The 19,598-nt window shown below is 42.9% G+C and overlaps 2 protein-coding genes across 2 annotated transcripts in view; one reads left to right on the top strand and one right to left on the bottom strand.

Annotated features, from left to right (window-relative positions):
• LOC128303512 (protein vestigial) overlaps positions 1-10,494 on the top strand; it is a 35,513-nt gene extending 25,019 nt beyond the window's left edge. Inside the window, exons 4-7 of the mRNA XM_053040492.1 lie at positions 3,738-3,826; positions 3,909-4,087; positions 4,231-4,304; positions 10,388-10,494. Coding sequence (XP_052896452.1) covers positions 3,738-3,826; positions 3,909-4,087; positions 4,231-4,304; positions 10,388-10,437 — 392 coding nt within the window. The 3' untranslated portion in view covers positions 10,438-10,494. The remainder of the gene's footprint in view (positions 1-3,737; positions 3,827-3,908; positions 4,088-4,230; positions 4,305-10,387) is intronic.
• Positions 10,495-14,250: 3,756 nt separating this feature from the next.
• Positions 14,251-15,945, bottom strand: LOC128302649 (uncharacterized). The gene is made up of 2 exons (XM_053039515.1): positions 14,450-15,945; positions 14,251-14,357 (listed from the first exon to the last, which is right to left on the bottom strand). Exons 1-2 carry the CDS (start codon positions 15,943-15,945, stop codon positions 14,324-14,326), a joined length of 1,530 nt encoding a protein of 509 aa, XP_052895475.1. The 3' UTR covers positions 14,251-14,323.
• Between the last annotated feature and the right edge of the window lie 3,653 nt (positions 15,946-19,598).

Raw genomic sequence — 19,598 nt, 5'->3', positions numbered from 1 at the left:
CGGTTCTATTTTATTTGTTTCATCTTTTGGCTGCTGCGTGCTCAAAACACCGCAACATCGTTGTCACCATTAGCGTGTGCAATACACGCACACGCAGGATATACACGCATCAGGACCGAGAGCTCTGCTGCTTTGAATGCCTCTCGGTCGGGGTATTTACCAATGTCAACAAAAATGTGTGAAACGCCACAAACAAACACAAAAATAGTCAAAAGAACAAAACACACACACACACACACACACACTCGAGTGAGGAGGGGGAGGGGAGGGGGAGCATGCTTTTAAAGCATTAGCCACACACAGGTTAAAGAGCTAAAATGGAGCAATGAATAAAAAATAAATGAAAGATTAAATGAATTTTAGCGTTCAGGCGAAAAATGCCTCACTGGCAACGAAGCGAACGGGACGGATCCCCGCGCGACAAAATTCAGGGACCGAAATGCTAATAACAACGCCCCAACGAGAACTCCTTTTAAGTTTCGTTTGGTTTTTTGTTTTAGAAAGTATGATAAATTTAATTTTCCACGTCACGGATGGATGGATGTGGATGGATTTAGAATTTTTATTGTTATTTTGGTTTGTAGTTTGACAATTATTCCCCAATTCTACTGGGTATAGGACCTTTGCCGAATAAGTGGAAAACACGGATAATGAATGTTAGTGTATGCTTTTTTCATTAATTCCAGCACGAATAATCCAATACCCGGTTAAAAGGCGCCTGGATAAACGGTGTACTACTATATTTAAATTTTGAAGTAAACCACTTGTCTCGTCACTTGTGTAAGTTGCTAGTAAAGAAATGTTTCCAATACTACACATTAAAAATCGCTGCGTGTTTCTATTTTGTATCAGTTCGAACCTCATGCTACGTTATGGCTCGATTGATTTAACGAACGAGATCGTGCGTTCGAAATGAATCACGCACGTGAATCACGACGCCTTTCTGTGGCTGTCATCGGCGGGTGTGGACACACGAACAAAACACACGCGCACACTTACCCACAATTTGCTACATAATGGTGTGTGCTGCCCTATTTGATAATGCTATTCAAAATATTTGCACCGTTCGAATGCATGAAATAGTCGAAATATCTGTCTACTGTTAACCATCCATCTTGGGGATGTTATGTTATAAGGGTAGCAGGACAGCAGAACGAGGGAGTGAAGGGGGTGGGAGTGGGGGTGATCTTGTGTAGCGGAAAGAGAGAAGAGATGCCTATTTTTCCGCGTTCGCCTACAACACACAACATCCCCGAGCGCTTCGAGATCCGCGTCACATGCGCACGAACGGTGCGTTAGCAGTACCGTGCGTAGTACGAACACCGACCGACAGATGGCGACACCAGCTTTGTCGTGGTGCGCGAGAGCGATTCGGTTTAAATTATGCATGTAAACTATTTGAAAAATGTCCACTACTGAAGTGTGTTGCTTGAGTGGGGAAGAAAACGATGAGAAACTTGCTAAATGTCTCTATTTTGTGGTTGATGCTAATTTGTTTTCGAAAGGGAGATGCGTTTTATTAAAAAAAAAACACTTTTCGGTAGTTATGTTGAAGGAAAAAACACATCTTGCGGCCTTGGTCGGAGAGATATTGGTAGGGAGGCGAATATTATAACACGATCCGAACTTTGATCGAGTCGATCTAATGTGTTTAAATTATTTATTTTACTTTAACAGCACCAAGCGGAGGAGAACGTGCGAAACATAGCGATGGTACATTTTGCTGTCCGCCAGTAGATAAATTTGTCGTCGAGTGGATTCAACCGAGTGTGCGAGCGGGGGAATTGTTCTAGCATAGGAAAGAAAATGAAACTGTTGTTGCCTAAAAATTGTGCTCTCCACCTCAGGCTGACATTCCTTCGCCCTGTGGGGAATGTTGCGGGAGTGAGAGAAACAGGAACGGAGAGCTATTCGAGGAAAGCAACGTGTAAAAATTCGACAATACTACCAACCCCTTCTCGGGGGTGTTGGGGAAGTATCGTGCAGGGTGGCCAATTCGGATCGGGTGGGTTCGTTTGTTGAAATTTCAATTATCGTCAGCACATTTCGTCCACAGTGCTGTCGTACGTCCCCAGCGGAAGTCGCGCAGTTGAATGGTGCTGTTTTGCTATGCATTAACGTACTCACATGAATGTACGTAAATTAATTTACGCATCATCAGTGGGATGCCTTGCACGATGCAGGCATCATAGATAGAGTCGTCCGAGAGATCGTGTACATTAGAATGAAATTGTCAGAAAGTGGTTGTTTTTAATTTTCATTCAGTCGTTCTTATTAAAGTCACTTAGTAATCATTAGTAAATCTATGAGCGCTAGAAGAAAATGACTACTTGTGTTTAAATAAATTAATTTCCTACTATTCTTACAGCTAAGGAAATATGAAAACAAAAGAAATAAAAGTTACTCCTTTTCGATACGATCAGATCCGATACACAGGGGGACAGGCAATTTTTCCCGTGGAGACATGCAAACCCCCTTGTTACAATGCGTGACGGTTGCCATTTTAAACTTTCGCTGTTCGCACTCCTGCCCCGTTCCCCCGATGGTGTCCCAATCAAAGATCCGATCGCTCTGATGGGTTTCCAGTTTGAAATTCCTTCGGTCGACTTCGATGACTGCGCTGCGGGGATAAAGTAAAAACTCAATTGCCGCACCGGTGCCGACAGTCGTTATGTTTTGTTTATAATTTTGTTTTGCTTTTCCCGCGTCCTGGAAGATCGTTCGCGGAAGATTCGTTTGGCGACGACGCTGAAACCAATCGCACACTGTGCGACGAACGGAACCACCGAATGGTCATCGTTGCCGGAAGGAATAAAGGCTTCTCGCCGCCTTTTCTCCCTTTGGCAGTGTGTTCCATCGCGGTCCCCCCCGTCGGTATGTGCCCCGTTTGGCCCGTTTGGACCGTTGTGAGCTTCTTGTAAAATGCGGGACAAAAAAACTTCGAAATCGTTTTGCTTGCTGGCAACTTTAGAGTTGCGCGAGCGCGAGCGGGAAAAATGAGAAGGAGATGCAGAGATGCTGGGAATTTTCGCGTGATATTTTTCTTTCTTACTGCTCTTTGCCATCCTCCGGGTTTTGTTTTGTTGCGGCTTTTCTCTCTATCTCACTTGATGTGATCGAGGGCTAGCTTTTCTTGGTGTGCTGTACCTTCCACCTGCGAAGAATGCACGCGCGACCCTTCCACCCATCCAACCCGAGGCGGTTCGGGAGGGAAATTATCGAAAGCTGGAATGTCGATGCTTGTTTAATTAGATTTTTCCAACAATTTTCGGCTGAAACCATCGCGCTTGTGTGCGAGGGGAGAGAAAATGCAACGGGAGGAAGAGGGGAAGACGGAGACAGGGTGGAATCAATGGTTGGGAGACTTCAAGAGAGAACGTCCGTTGGTTTGGTCCCGGATGTGCAGTTGTTTAACAGGTTGTGTATGCGTCGAGAACCAACTGTTTCTGTGCGATGTTTGATTGCAATTATGCTATGCATGTGGAGTTGCATACAAAGTGCAAAGCGGGATTTATGTTTGCTGTATGGAGTGATTGGTATTGTTAGCTAAAATGCAAATTACCATCGCATCGATAAGCAGTATGAGTTTATTACAAGTTGATAAAGTTAAAATATTTCTTGGTACTTGAAAAATTTCAAAGTGCTACTAACATCGTTGAAATATTTCACATGATTTAAAAAAAGTTTCAATCTACTAATACGCTCTTGTGTGTCTATGGTCTCGTTTATTCCTGCAGGATACAGTTCGATGTCGAGTAGAAATTTCCCTCCCTCATTCTGGAACAGCAACTACGTTCCTCCAACACCTGCCCCAACGCATCACCAGGTAAGTGGACGAAATCTTTTCCCGCAGATTTTCTCGACAGATCTTATTTAACGTGAAATGTTCTCGCCCTCTCCTTTCGCAGGTTTCCGACCTTTATTCCACCGACGGTGGTTATTCGGCGGATCCGTGGCATGCGGCACACTACGGTTCGTACGCACACGCTGCCCATGCGCATGCCGCACACGCCCACGCGTACCACCACAATATGGCCCAATATGGCAGCTTACTGAGGTTACCCCAGCAGTACGGACACACGTCCAGGTGAGTAGTGTGGTGATTGAATAGATGTGGAACGATCTATCTACTTGTAGAACCTCTTAATTTGGAATAATTTAATAGACAATATTATGCTGTTTCAATATTGGAACATTGTTTGATTTTTGAAAATTTCTTTGCATTTTTAGGTTACACCACGACCAACAGACGGCACATGCGTTAGAAAGTGCAGCGGCGTACACGAGCTATCCAACGATGGCAGGTTAGTACAAAGGGGCAGGGACATTCTACAATGTAGAGTTATTTAGCTGTCTATAGAAGGGAAGGAATTAAGGTTCCAAAGACTTTATTCAGAATGAAGAAGTCAGCCGTGATGCACTGTCCATTCCAGATAATTCTTCTAGGCGATGCACCGTTCGTTATAAGCGAAACGTTTAATCGGTTCATTTCTAACATCGCCGTTTGATGTCTATACCGTCGGAATCTTCCTGCTTTTTTTTTTTTTTGGTGGGCACTCCATCATTTGTTTTCTCGTCTTTTCATCACTTTTCCAAATCTGTTGTCTCGCTCAACATTCCGACGGCAATTTATGCTTTGTTCTCCGTTCGTCAGGTCTGCGGACTGCATCTATCGGACCATTCGGTTGGACCACTCTCGTTGCATAGCCTCCACAGGAGATAATGCTCATGATGGGAAAGTACAGTTGATTTACATGGAAAAGAGAAACAAACCAAGCCGTGCGTGTATTTGGGCGTATTTGGTTTTTATTTTTGTTGCGATTGTCCCGTCATATCGTACCATGTATCTCTGGACGGTAATCGTGAAGTGTTTCATCATCAAAACGATAAAGTAAGAGCATTGCCGTCGGTACTTTTTGTTGTGAACCGCCTGAGCCCTTTCGATTATTAACAAAGTTACAAATCATGTACTTACATGCTAGCGAGCCCTATTGATTCGATTAGTATCACATGCATTTAAACGGGCTTAGAGGTTATCGTAGTTGAATTCATCAAACAGCATTTATGATGTCTTTCATCGTACCGCATACGGCCATATTTTCCCCAATAATGCTTGTCTTTGATAGATTTTGTAAGTTGCTTAATCAAAAAATTCGAACCTGAACTGTAACTTTCTGTTCCTCCAGTCGAGATAGCTGAGGTGTACCTCAAAGTGTCTCAAACCCTCCTGTGTCGCAGTGAGTGGAAAAATTTGTTAAATTGAACCATCCGAATTCTTATTCTAATGCACTCGGAACATTACACACAAATCCCCGCAACGAGAGCAGTGTATTTTAGCTCTCGCTTGTTTCGGTAGCGCAATATCACACAACAGGCCACGGCTCTTCTTATTTTCGATGTCCACCAGCCGCCACCACACAGTGTAGCTTCCGACGATACGCAGTGCCGAATCTGGCAGTGGAATGTGTGGAATGCGATTTGAAACAAGCGGCGCGACTACGATGAAGCTAAAAAAAAAGCATCGGTCCAAGCAGCGAGTTTTAAAAGTGGTGCAAAAGAGATCGAAGTAGTCAGAGAGAAGGGTTTTTTTTATTTTGCTGTTGTACGGCTGGCCGTTGTTCCCGTTGCTAGTAGTGTGTTTTTGGCGGTGGAAGCAACGCGCGAACCTTGCGCCGAAAAGTGCGCGAGCAAACATACCCGTCGAATCGGTCGCAGCAATCGAAAGAATGTCACCGGGAGTCATCGCTGTCGTTGTCGTCGTCGTCGTCGTCAGGTTCGGTCGCGTTGTCGATCGCGACAGATTTTCCGATGACATCTCTACGCTACTGGTTTTTTTTCTGTTGGTTATTGTTGTTGCTGGTGTGTTCATTCGGGAGGTTAGAATGGAAGCAAGGTATAGGCGGACATATCGCGAGTTTCAACGCGTGTACCATGTGTGGTGTATATGTGCGTATGCTACACACCCGTCGGTCATGCCGAGCAGTACCAGCGGGGGGAGCGAAATTGGGCTTTGGAATGCATTTGGTTTGCCGTTTTCGTCACCGCGCAGAACATTAGCTCTCTATATCTAGCTAACTAATCGATAACGATGGGACAGACAAAAAAAAAACGGCACCAAATAAAACATAAACACATTCGGGATTGCGATGAAACGGGAACCGCGGTTGGTGCCGCCGGGGGATGTCGACGTTTCCATCATAAATTATCATAAATGCTTCCGATTGGACATTGCGGCATGATTAGAAACTATCGCACAACCAACCGGGTAGAATTCAAGGCAACACGAATTTACCGACGCTTTTTTGGGGCTTTTGTATGCGGCGGCAGCGGCGGCTTTCTTTGACTTGACGTTCTGCTTGTGCTTTCGCTTGTTTCGGGTTTGTTTTTAGTGAGCGTTGTGTAGCTTTGCCGCCAGTGGGTTTCTGGCACCGGTCGGATATGAGATTGGCCGTCATTATGATGGATGGCATGTGGTCCGTGTTAACTTGTAAACCCGCATCGGTGTATTGCTGATCCGATCGGTTGCCATGACAACGAACCGGCCACAGAAAGATGAAGTGACAGGTAATCGCCTGTTGACAGCAGATAAAACTGTTAAACTGTCAAGTAAGTAGTTCCAACAAAAAAAGAAGTTAGTAATCAAATTGACAGCTGGGTTTAGTAAGGTTAAGGACGATATCAATTTATTGTTAAAAAAAACATAAATCTTATCGCTTTAGTGTGAATCAATACTTTGCGGAATGAGTGTTAAAGTTGCGCAAACAAGGAAACAGGCGACAGCAAAGTTTGTTCTCCTAGCAAACGAACGGTGCTTCAGCTGTTAAGGAACATATTATCAGAGGAGCAGAGCAGTACAAAGCACGTGTATGCCCGAGTGTACGATCTGGCACATACGCATGAATTCACCTTCAAGCCATGGATTTGAATCTAATAGCACCCAAGCAACGACAACGCCACCGCGTCCTGTTTGATCTAAACTTTGTCCTTTTAGATTTTGTCGCAAAGACCGTTCGGAGAACCCGACCAGTGACTGACGGCGGTGTGTTTGGGCGTTGTGGTGAGTGCTGAGAGCACTGGGGACATAAATAATTGCATTTTCCTTTCCCGTCATGAATAAACTTTGACCCGAGATGCAAAGTAAAAGCCCCCCGGACCCCGGGCGTACTCTTCGGTAGCTACTTCCCAACCCTTCTAGCGTTCATGTGACGTTCCTCTTCCGCTGGTTCTTCGGTTCGTAGAAAAGCGGATCCAGATTAGACAGTGGAAACTAATATATCCTGGACACAACACTGACAATATGGTGTCGCTTTTGTGTGCGTCTCCTTGCTGCCCGGTGTACGGTACCCGTGTATCGCCACTTGACAGACCAGGAACTTTCCCGTATATGTACGAACGAACGCAATACTTGTTTTGCCTTCGGTACACGGAATGGGAAAATTTATGTGACACATGAAAGAAAAGTTCTTCTTCGTTTGCTACCGTTTTGGATCGGGATCCGTTTGCCTGGTACCCTGGTTTGGATGGATATGCCCGTTGGAAACGTGTGTGTACATCGGAGACATTGTTGGAGGACCGTCACAGGACGTAGGACCGATACTCGGAACCCTTCTTTTTCAAGTGGGCGCTATACTATGAATTTCCTCGTACGCTTTGTGAAACAGGACATTTTGCTTTGTCGCCACCCGGGGGATCGGTGTTGGTCCAAGAACTTGAAACGTTGAGCCAAATGAAGGATATGCTGCTATGCGTATCCGATACGTAGCGTAGCGTTATCCGTTGGGCCTAGTGTTTGTATGTGTGTAGGATGATTTGTAAGCTATTCACACACTCAGTTCCGGGTCAAACATGCACAGCAAGCGTCTCCATTACACTCTCCTTGCATGTGTTAAAGAAGTCACCCTTCTCCACGGCCGGTATCCGTTCGTGCGATCAGAAAGCATACATGCAACCTTTGATGATAATATCGATTATTGTGTGTGGTCGAAAATATATTACTTGTCGTTTTACTTTTACAAAGGAAACGCTCTAAATCATTGCACTTAAAATGGCCCAAAAATCACAATAATCGAAAGGCCATAAATAACGAAAATCAAAAGAAAACATCTTACGGGCTAACCATGTAGCAAAACTGTTTCGTTTCGTAGATGATAAAGTGTTGGTATGTTTAATTTATGACCACCGGGTGCTTCTTTGCCACTGCGGCGCTGCCGAGAATTGTAATTAGAAATCTGACCACTTTGCCGAACGTGAAGATACATAAGACTCAGGCAATTAATTACAACCAAAGAAAAAAACAGCACATGAATTTAGTACATTCCAATTATGAAGTAATGAATATTTTTTCTATGCTAAATGGTTCCACACTTTTTCATTTTAGGCGCAAGGCGGGTCGTGGACAAGATGGCATCATCAAAAGCATTTGTGAATTTGGGGTGGAAATGAAACCACATTTATCAAACGGAAAGGAAAATGCGTGAAAACTTTATGCAAAAGCGGAAAAAAATACTCCAGAACTGCTCCATGCTCCATCCTCTTATATGCGTCTTTGATATTTGCCGCCCCTTAACCAGTGGTAGTGTGCCAGTGTCCATCAAAATAATTTTCCTGTCCATCATTTCAAACGGGCGCTGATGAAAGCGGATGATAAAGTGAAGAAAAGCGAATCTCATTTCGGAACGCGGAGAAGAATTGGGAAAAATTCTTCATTGAGTTGGTGGGGGTTTCCTCTTTGCATTTTCATTCGCACACGAAATTAAGCAATAGTGTGTGTGTATGCGGGGTGACTCCAGTGGTAGTTTAATTTAATGTGCATCATTTCCCTTCATTCATAAGTATATAAGTTTTAACGAAAGAATAATGGGGAGGAAAAGGAAAAAAAAGTGTGTGTAATTTGATGGCGAACTAAAATTCGTTTCGGGGCGCTTATTATTTGGCTTCCAAATTGCTGCAATTATTCATTCGGTTCGTGTGTACACACTAGCTCCAAAAGTTTTATACAACTTACATACACTCTTATGCGCACAGGACACGGAAGGGAACCCATTCCGAAACTTCCTGCTCACGCAAAGGCGGAGGGTAATTAATTTGGTAAATGGTTAATATTTGCCGCTAGAACAACCCGTCTGTACTTTGTGTGTTCGAAGTCAAACGGCGTTAAGATAGATGGTATTTTATATAGACGTAAACTTTGCTATAATATTTAAAGGCAAACACGTTTTGCATGAAACTTCTTTTCGGTGAATTTATGGACACTTTTGACTTGAAAGTTCAAAAGCCACAAAATCAACAAACTATCGGGTCTTTTTTATGCAACATCCCCTCTTGAAACAGCTTTGCGTCCTAAAGACAAAGTTGGTTTCGTTCTTTTGTGGCTTCTTCTTTGGTGTGTCCTTTTTCGGTGACCACCGGTCAGTCCGTGCCCGCAAGAAGGCAGATGAATCAGAATGGGGAGGAAATAAATAATTTACTGCTCTCTCTCCCCTTGGGTTCAACCAATTGCAACGGACGAACCGCCACCGTGGGGACCGCTTATGTTTGCTCTTTTGCCGAGGACACGCCCTTCGATGGTGGTGTGTTGTTGTTGTATTGTGGCCACCGCATTATGCTGCCGCACAAAATATATTTGCGACGGTGGTGGTAGCACGCTGAGCCAACGGTTCGATGGAAAGGGTACTGCCATAAAGCCCATACTCTTTTTCAGGAGTCGATATAGTCCTTACACTGGTGACTGTGTGTAGCGAGCTGTAATATTACATTCGGTGCAGTAACAATGAGGCATTTTATTTGGAGGTCATTCCGTTTGGTAGTATGACGAAATAAAATGTTATTGATTGTAATTGAGGTATTTTATTGATGGTGTAAATCTTATGGATACCATAACTACTCTCCTAGTAGCAACAGCCTGAAACAAAAGCATTTTTGTTTTAGTTTTCAACCTTTTGTTGAAGCATATTAACAATGCGTTTCGTCTATACACGAGTGAAATGTGTTATTGATTAAGTTATTTTTTTCCTCCTTTTTACTGAGTACTTTACCAATAGTACTTGTATTGAACGCACGAAATAAGTTGTTTAGCTAATTTGGCTATACATGGTAAAACGCTAACAAAACTTATCATAAACATAATTAAAAAAAACCTTAAAATATAGTATCTCTTCCAATGATTGATACTAAATGGCATTATTTTAGCAACTGTTAGTAGCGCCATCTATTGCTCGGAATCATTACTAAGCACACTGCTAATACGTTTCTTGCCGAATGGTATCATTCGCAAACGATTTTAAAGTATGAAGACATTAATAAACCATTTAATATTCTTCGAAATAATGTTTCAATGTAAATATTCGTGTGGATTAACATTTTTATTTGTTTTATCTTTTCTTTCCAGGATTAGAAGCACAAGTACAGGAATCGTCGAAGGATTTGTACTGGTTCTAGATAGTCAAAACTGTTGCAAAACGATATTAGCATCAGGTAAACCAGCATGACGAAGCGAACGTTCGTTAGTTACAAAATCTCTGCTCTAGCAAAGGCACAGAAAAAGAAAACAATATATACAAAGATGCAACCTTATACATTTGTAAGTGCGCAATATTAGCGGTTTTTTCGGTCGGTACAAAGCAAAGCTAATACGCGCGATATGGACAAAAAAAGGGAACCGAAAGCATTGAAATGACATTGAAACTCTGTGCAAAGCGTTGGGAAAATCTTATCGACTGAAGAAGGACAACACGCGCGGCAGCGACGTTTTGTGCTTATTTTGTACAACTCCATACACTCCCTTCATCCCCATATGCGAATCGTTTTGCCCCCTTAACCCCTGTGTATAGTAGTGTAATAATATTAAACTAGAGTTCCGAAGCATACGATCGTTTCAAGAAAGAAAGCCACAAGTTTGTGTGTTTTTTTCCGCTGGTGAGATTAAGCCCAGTCTGGAGAAGAGATGATGTGACAGAAGAATAGACAAGAAACAGTCTTTTACGCTGTGTATAACGAAACAGGCATGTTAGTAGCGTAAGGAAAATAGAAGCAAAAAGGAGAAAATATTGAAATGTATAATCAAAATCGAACGAGCTCTCGATCCCAAGACAGTTGATGAAAAGACAGATAGGAAAAAAACGAACGTTAGTTATAGAAAAGTGGTAAACAACTCGGTAAGACGCAAGACAAACCAAAACCGTGCGTGAAAATGTGCATATTTTTTAAAGTGCGGTGCGAACCGGAAAAGGATATTCATTGTATTTTTGTTGTTTTTGTGAACACTTTTATTCGATTGAATCAATTATGATTGAACCGACTACCGTTCCAGCCAGTTTTCCATCATGCGAAACATTTGAGTGAGTTTTGTTAGTTCGGGGTGTTCCAAAAAAACTATTTTGAGTAGTTCTTTTAGTGTTCGGTATGAAGTGAAGAAATGAAACCGTACGTAACCGAGAAGCATATTATAAACTCAGCGATGTAAAATAAAGGTACGAGGAAACAATGTGAGATGCAGTAAGCATTGCGTGCGAAGATGAACAAAGACAAATTTGTTAATTTCATGCTATTTTTCTACCACAATGTAACCAATATAGTAAAGCGATCGTATATGATATGGCGAGAGATAGAGAGATTCAACCGAAAAGGCAAATTACTGTTCGTACGTTAACTTTTGTGAATAATTGCAACACGCCATGGTAGCTATTTGGGATTGAAGCTTTGAATTTGTCTGATGAAACGCGCCTCACAAAACATCACACACTTTGGGTGGGAAATGTAAGTTTGTCTAAGATTGTCTCACTTTCACCTAAAAGCAAAACACACAACCCAACATTATCACACAAAATGCGCACGGTTTTACAAGCCACAAAGCGGGGAAAGAAGGTGGTACCGATCGGGCGTTTAGTTATTTTAATTGTATAAAAACAACTAACGAAATCAAAATCACCAACCAATCCTTCTTATACAATAGTAAAGACCACTTAAGAAATACCGTACAGAGCCGCGTGTATTCGTTAAGACCGATAGAAACAGCAATGTTTTTGATTTAGGAAGGAAAAGATTTAAAAAGGGCACGAAAGGAAATAAAAAGTAAAAAAACGCGTGTAAACTGATGATATTAGCATGGCGAAAGAAGCACTCTCGAACTTAAACTGTCACACAACACAAAACTATACATATATTATATATACACACAAATTATCACTCATCCAAAATGTGCAAGTATATGAGAACGAGAAATAAATGAAAAAAAAAAACAAACACGTTCGGAAATGAAAATTATTACTAGGATCGTAATTTTGGTTGAAATGTCCGAAAAAAGAAGCATTACCTTTAAATTTTCATAAGATTTGTTCGCCAGTGTCTATGTCGTATGCACGTGTGTGTTTCTTTTCTCCATCTGGTCGTACAGCGCAGCAATGTTTTGTCACGCTAAGCGCCAGTACGATCTGTATGAGTGTCTGACGATCCCACAACGGTTCCAATTAAACGGAGAAGAAGCAGCACACACCGAAAGGACAACCATTCCCATTCGATACGGCCAGGCGACCTTTCATCCGCTCATTAATCATTCTCTACTGTTCCTGGTGGCAGGTTGGTGTCTCTAGTTGTTTTTTTCTTTGTTACGACCCTAGATCCTGACGTCGTGTACCGATCTCATCTGCGTTCCCATCGAAAATCGATCCCGAAAAACAAAAACAGAAACAAGAATAAACCCCGCAGCAGCAGCAACAGCAGCAGGATGCACACAGCGTCCCGAAAACCGCTTCGCATTCCCATATAAATTAATACACGTTTAATTGATAAAGTGTAATGCGTTGTCAAATGTCAGAAAAACTGATTTATTGCCCAAAACATGTTAATTATGGTCTGGCGAACCGTGCACTCCGTGGTTGATGTGCATGCATGCGCGTAGAAACCGCGGCACGTCCGGTGGGTTTCGTCAACGATGCTGCGCACTGGTGTGTACTGTACTGGCTAAAGTTCGTGTCTGTTGTTGCTACAGGAAACAGGAAGCCGGCAATGCAGCAACAGGACAGATGAAACTCAAGAAATAACAAAAAAAAACAGATCGCAGTCAGAGAGGACATCTCTCTTACAAACTCACACTAAGCTTAAAAGTGCTATCCTGGGATTGCTCTGATACTGATGCATGAACGTTATGACCTTACAGGTGCGCTAATTCCCTCGCATTCTCGCCATTCGGCAGTGAATAATAATCTGTTCATCAAAGTCAACAGTTTGCATTTTACATTCGGACTGCAAAATGAAGCATTCCATGATAAAAAAGAGTGTTAATGTGTGGAGATATTATCGGCTCGCGGTAACATGGGCAACCGTACATGGTTGGTACATAAATTCTTCTATAATATTCGCCATTAACCAAAACAGAAATCATCTTATGAAACAGTTGTGTGACAGGCTTGCTTGAAGATATCGTTTATGCAACATTCCTGAAGTTCCTTGCCTCTGAGGACAAAACCCAACATGTTAGTATCGCTGCATGAGCCGTCGACTTGTCTGCTTAAATCAAAAGAAGCAAGCTATGATTGTAGAAAAAAGAAACGTTAGAATGTTTAACATTAAAATCTTCTTCGCTTGTAGTCAACATGTGTGCATCCGATCCGGCCCGTGGTGGCCATTTATTATAAATTATGACTACAAAAAAGGTTCTTTGGTCTAATGGAGCTACGCAAGAATATATCATTTGCAGCTCCTTTTTCGGGTTGTTGGAGACAGTTGTCCAAGATGCATTCTTTGCAAATAAATACCATTCCTCGTATTATTAACGCATTACGCGACTAATGTGACTGTTGGTGAAAATGATACCGCAAACCGAAAATGATATGAGCACTCTTGTGAACTGATTAGAATGCCATTAAGAACGACTATGCTATATCTCGACAGCCATTGGAAATGTATGGTGCGACAACCCTATAATATACTACACCACACTACACGTTAGAAGGAAGGAGTGAGTTTTATGAGAATGATTTTTTTCCCACGGTACCGTAGCAGACATGGTGACTCCAAAAACAAACTTGGTGTATAATGGAATTTATTCTGCCTACAAAAGCGACACAGGTTATAAATTGCTACGTTTGATGTAACAAAAGCGAATAAAAATAATATTTATTATTATTTTAACTAGGTGTGTTACAATTTATCAAGGAGTAGTTAAATGATTAAGAAAAAAAAAACCTTGGACGATAACGCATCAAATCGTTCGGAAAGTAACTCGCGCGTAGTTCGTTAAGTTAATTTTCGTTACTGGCGGCTGTTACAAATAGAGCATCTTCTTGAATAATAATATTAGAAATTAAGCATAGCAACCCATTCGGAGTTATTTCTTCAACTTTTCCTGACGCTTCTTGGAACTAGAATAGAGGAGTTAAAACAAGGTTAATCACTACTGGGAAAAAAATCCAAATAGTCTCATTGGAATCTGTAATCAAACTGCTCTTTATACTTTTTATCAGCATTGTTGTTTGGTGTATAATTCATTCTCAATAGGTCAGTTGGTTCGTAGCGTATTGGCTCATTCGGTGGTGTTGGATATTTGATGATCCAAACACTCGGCTTAACATCGGGAACCATAGCAGACAGTGGAATTGTTGGCACAGGATTGTACGAGGTGTTCTTTGTACGCTGGAAACCATCGATACCAAAACGTTCCGTTGTACAGTTAGAACATCTGAACACAGTAGGCTGCAGTGGATTTTTCATATTTGACGGTACGTTTTGGTACAACTCTTTTTTCCGTTTAATCCTTTCTTGCTCTACACGCATCGCTTCAATGGCTTTTTTACGGCGCGTTGCCTTATATCTTTCGTAGCGTTCAATTTCCTGCGTCCGATCATCCAACTCAAGCAGAATATCAACAGCCATCGCTTGATGTCCTCTTTCAAACGGTGTCAACTTTTTTCCGACGATTTTTCTACCGATTGGTTGGGTAGTGGTCGGAAAATTATGATTGGTCTCGGTAGCATCTGTGCACTGCTGAGGAAGTTCTGGTTGAGGATTATTTGTTTGCACATTCCAAAACGTCGGTTTTTGTTGTACACCGACGTGGGATGCTACAGAATCTTTAGAAGTGCCATGATCATATAATATTTTCTTCGTGGTGTTCCATTCTTCAGCCATAACATTCAGTTTGAATGTAGGCAACTGGCTAGTATTGTTAAATTTGGTAGAATTAAATACATCAGGGATAACTTTTCTTATAGCACCTGTGTCGCTGGTTGATAGCTTTGGCTCTAGCTCTTTTTCTCTTCCCCCACATACGTTATCTTCATATTGCTTAGCGGTTGGGGCCAAGAAATCAATTTCCTTGATATGAGGAGCTGGGACATCATTTATAATACCTTCTGCACCGTATGATTCAGTCACAAGAACCCGGTCTTGAGGTTTGTTTGATTTTTCTTTGATTTCCATCAAAGCAAGCTGTTTTTCGAGCCAGTTCATATTAGAACCCTTTGCACTAGTTGTCGAAATGGTGTGCTCAAAAAGGGAATTATCTTTAAAGGCCCCGCAGTTGGCCCTGAAACCGACATTCAACTGTTCCCCATTTATCGCTCCAGTATGATTAGTAACCGATTTTTTACTACTTATGCCATTGATCATTTGAAACGGCTTTTTGAACCCGACCACCTGTTTTGCACCATCCGCAGGTACCTTCATCGGTATCTTCACATTAGTTTCACCATCTGCAAACACCTGAAACCCGGAAGAAATGGTTGCCTTCCCTATGTTCCGTCCATCTTTAAACGGAATATGAGGCTGGTGCCTTCGATTTACATCGATATCTGCACATTGAACGAGAGAAGCAATTATAATCTGACCGATTGAAGCAATATGGAGACTAAACGCTATGGCACAGTACTTACCCTTTAGCGGTCTCCGTTCTGTTGTCGTATATTCACTAACCACTGGCGTTTTGGTTTTCAGAGCCTGTGTTCCAATCATTCTCACTGATTTTCGATACTTTTTCGTGTAAAATTTCTTCAACTCAAACGTAACACGAGCAATATGAAGTGAAACACTTGACGTTCTGACTATGACTGGCTTGTGAAAATTGGATGCTAGCAATGAGTCAATCTTGCGCGGCCTCTTCGATGGTTGCTATGGAAATACACAATTCTGACCGCATACGCACAAGAAGCAGAACGCAACAGCTACAGTGTGTGACAACTGTCAAATGTCAAGGGATATGTCTTGTCAGGGGTGTGCAAACAACATATGCATGTGACTATCAGAAATGACCGTAATAAATGATTTGCATCTGATAAAGCACTATCTGGAACTGTCCCGGACACTTCTGCCGCAAACCAAGACTTCAAAGCAAATGTAATACCGTGGTACATATCCTTTCCCAGCTTAAACCGCAATTGAATTTTGTGGAAAAGCTTGATGTGGTACAATCAATACAATTCTCAGCATTAATTTGAATAATCTACCATATGATTCCAGTATCAAAGGCATTGCGTAAAATTCGTATCTATACTCCTTTTATCGTGGGAAACACATTCTCGGAGCAGATTGTTGACATCCTTGTGTACGAGGCGACATCGAAGAGCTGTTAATACCTATTCGCACGACACGAGTTTTTAAAATCGTCGCAATATTTCACCCATTAATTGACATCATTAAGAAAGACGCGAACGGAACGACGGGTTCAAAAGCGGCTAACCATATGGCTACTTGGCGCGTACAGCTGGCAGGCAGGTTTGGTCACTGGCTAGCGTCGTCCGGATGAAGGAGGTAGAATATTTGAAACATCATCCGCTGTGCTGTAAGTTCTGCTTTACTTGCGGAGCCTTCGCACGTTCTGCGCTTTTCCACTCATATTTATCATGGTGGCGCAAGATTAAGAGATGCCGCCCGAAATCTTTGAATTATCTTGCCAAATATCAATCCTTCGCGGCGGTGGAATCGCCGTTCGCACAGTCAGCCGGCACGGTACCCGCGTGCCGTGACACGAAATGCCCGAATGTGATCGCTGCTAAACCGGCCGGTGTTTGTAAAATCGGATTATGGAATGTGGAACGGTACGCGCTTGCAGGGGTATGACGGACGATTGGGCGCGACTGGGTGTTGAAGAGGTGAACAGGTTTTGCGCGTACCATTTGTGCTTTTGCCGGTCCGGCGCCGTTTTCGAAACAAAGCCTGGTGCGCTAATCGTTGGCCATTAGTTTTATGGGGGAGGCTCGATCCAATTATCGATTATGGTTATTAATCGAACCCGATTTGGGGTATGGAATTGGAAGTGCCAACTGTACGGCTCGAGCGGCAAAGAATTTCATCCTCGGCTAGGAAAGAATGGCGACTGGTATGTCAGGAACGATTTCTTTTCCATTCGCGTTGTGTTTTTTTTCTTCGAACAGTTGACGATCCCAGAACGATCGTACTCGAGATCTCAATTTTTTCGGTAGAATTCAAGAGCAGTCAAGCTCAGCCATCACGACGCGTTCCTGCGCGCTCGGGTGTATGCTGGTTTGTAGATCTTTAGCCACACGGATACACAGCTCTACCGGCGCTCCGTGACAACATTAGATTAATCATTGTGGCAACCTGACCATCGGCGGCCAGAGATGATATTGATTGATCGTAGCCATCGTTTTCCGAAACGTGTAGAGTGCGTTTACATGCGTACCCACAGTACCGCCATCGGACGGGACGCGGTCTTCGTCTTCGGGATCGCGACAAGGCGCTTGTAAATATCAATAATCGTGACGCGTACGATGAGTGGAAAAAACGCAGCAGGATAACATTTTTCGAATGCCTTCATCATCGTGCGCGCGCGCTGCCTTTGAGATTTCGGTGCTCGGTAGAACTGTCTGCCGATGGTGGTTACCGTACCACGGTACGGTCCCTTCGTCGAACCAGCGCCTTCGTCTTCATTGGTGGAAGTTATTTAAAACGCTTAAGCTTTGCGCAACGGGTAAGTACTTATTTATCAACACACTGTCGATTCTTTCATACCCAATTAAGGTGTTTTTCTTCGTTGCCAACCGCTTGTTCTCAGTGGTGTGTAGCTGAAAGTAAACATTATACGGGTATTAAACATTCATCAAACAGTAATGTTACGTGGAACGTAATACCTACACACTGGAAGATCACATCTCCCTAATCCAACCCGTAACTACATTTCACACCTGATCTGGCACTTACCCTTCTCGACGTTTGTATCAATTAAAATTTTACATATTTTAATTAATACCTAACCGTTCGCGGTGCACTGCTGCCTTCCTTGGGTCCGCGTTGAGTTTGGCGTGCCCATTAAAAATGGTTCCCGTTTGGTGGTTACAGCGCGGCATACTCTTTCAACTTGCATCACGACGACGCGTTAAATAGGAACCGCGGTTCGGTTTGGGTAGCGAGTACCACCGTACGACAAGGTCAACAAGACAAGGGCACTCCCGGTGACACAATGGGACACCGCTGCCCGAACGATGTGTTTCCCTTTTGGACGTTCCGCCGGGCTTCTTGGTACCGTTTCCAGCGTCGGAGATGGGGGTTTCGTATTCTTTCGATCGGTGTGCTTGCGAATTGACCAAAACTGTACCACACTCCACCGCCATACCGTAACCATGTTCCGCGAGCTCTATCTCCTTCGCTATCTATTTATCTGCGATTCTGTGTGTATGTTTCTGGGTTTTCGCGAATCATCGAAGAAACGGCGTTACTCAAAGTGTCCCGAAATGCTGACCCTCTCGTTCGCTCCTCCGTTCCGTACTTTTCTTCCATTTTTTTTTGTTCGTGCTGCTTCATCCAATGCACAAATGTCCAACATGCGCGCATACTGGAGAGGCAAGAGTGTGGGAAAAGTCGCAGCCTTTTTGAGACCGATGCCGCCAGTCGTCACCATACGGAACCGTGTTCCGGCCGGCTCGACAAACTCGCAATCGATGAACGTGTACGGGCAGGGCTACGGAAGATACAAATGAACGAAGGACTTCTTTAGCTGGAAGGTTTGTTTGGAGTGTGTGTTTTTTTGTGGGTTTGCACTTCTTATCCTCTTTCTTCCCTATTCTTTCCCATTCCCAAGTGCCATACAAACCACGTTGGCTTTTCGCCTTTTCACGCTTGCTCGAATGGGTCTGGACACACTCGCTTGCTGCAGCACGGAAATCGTTTTGCTCCGTGTGTCCCATTTAATTGACCGTGCGAAAACGAGAAAAATTACTACGAAAAATGCCGAAAATATAATTCCCGCCCGTCGATTTGCAATAAATAACAACGTGACGACGATAAGTATCGAATCGAACGGTTGTTTGGTGGAGCAGTGGTTTCTTCGCGCATCTTTTTTTTCTAGCGTCAGCATGGTTCCTTTGGGTTGCCGATTCGATGCTGCTACAATGCGTGTGTAGCGTAGGGCCAATTTCTAATGCTGTAGCAATGCTTCTCTATGCGATTCGCGCGGTATGGATTTCTATTGTCCGAGGCAGATATTGAATTTCCGGAAGGACAGTTGCTTTTTTCGGGATCTGAGGAAGACATTGAAAAATATTGGACTTTAATACACCGGATGCGATCCACCTAAAATATCTAAAAAATAAATCGCCAATATATTAGATATTATTTGATAATTTAAGAAAAAATTATCTCCACGTTGCATG

This window comes from Anopheles moucheti, chromosome 3 (assembly GCF_943734755.1).
Source record: "Anopheles moucheti chromosome 3, idAnoMoucSN_F20_07, whole genome shotgun sequence".
Lineage (NCBI taxonomy): Eukaryota > Metazoa > Arthropoda > Insecta > Diptera > Culicidae > Anopheles > Anopheles moucheti.
The sequence above is the reverse complement of the archived record's forward strand: the minus strand, read 5'-3'. Positions and strand labels throughout refer to the sequence as shown.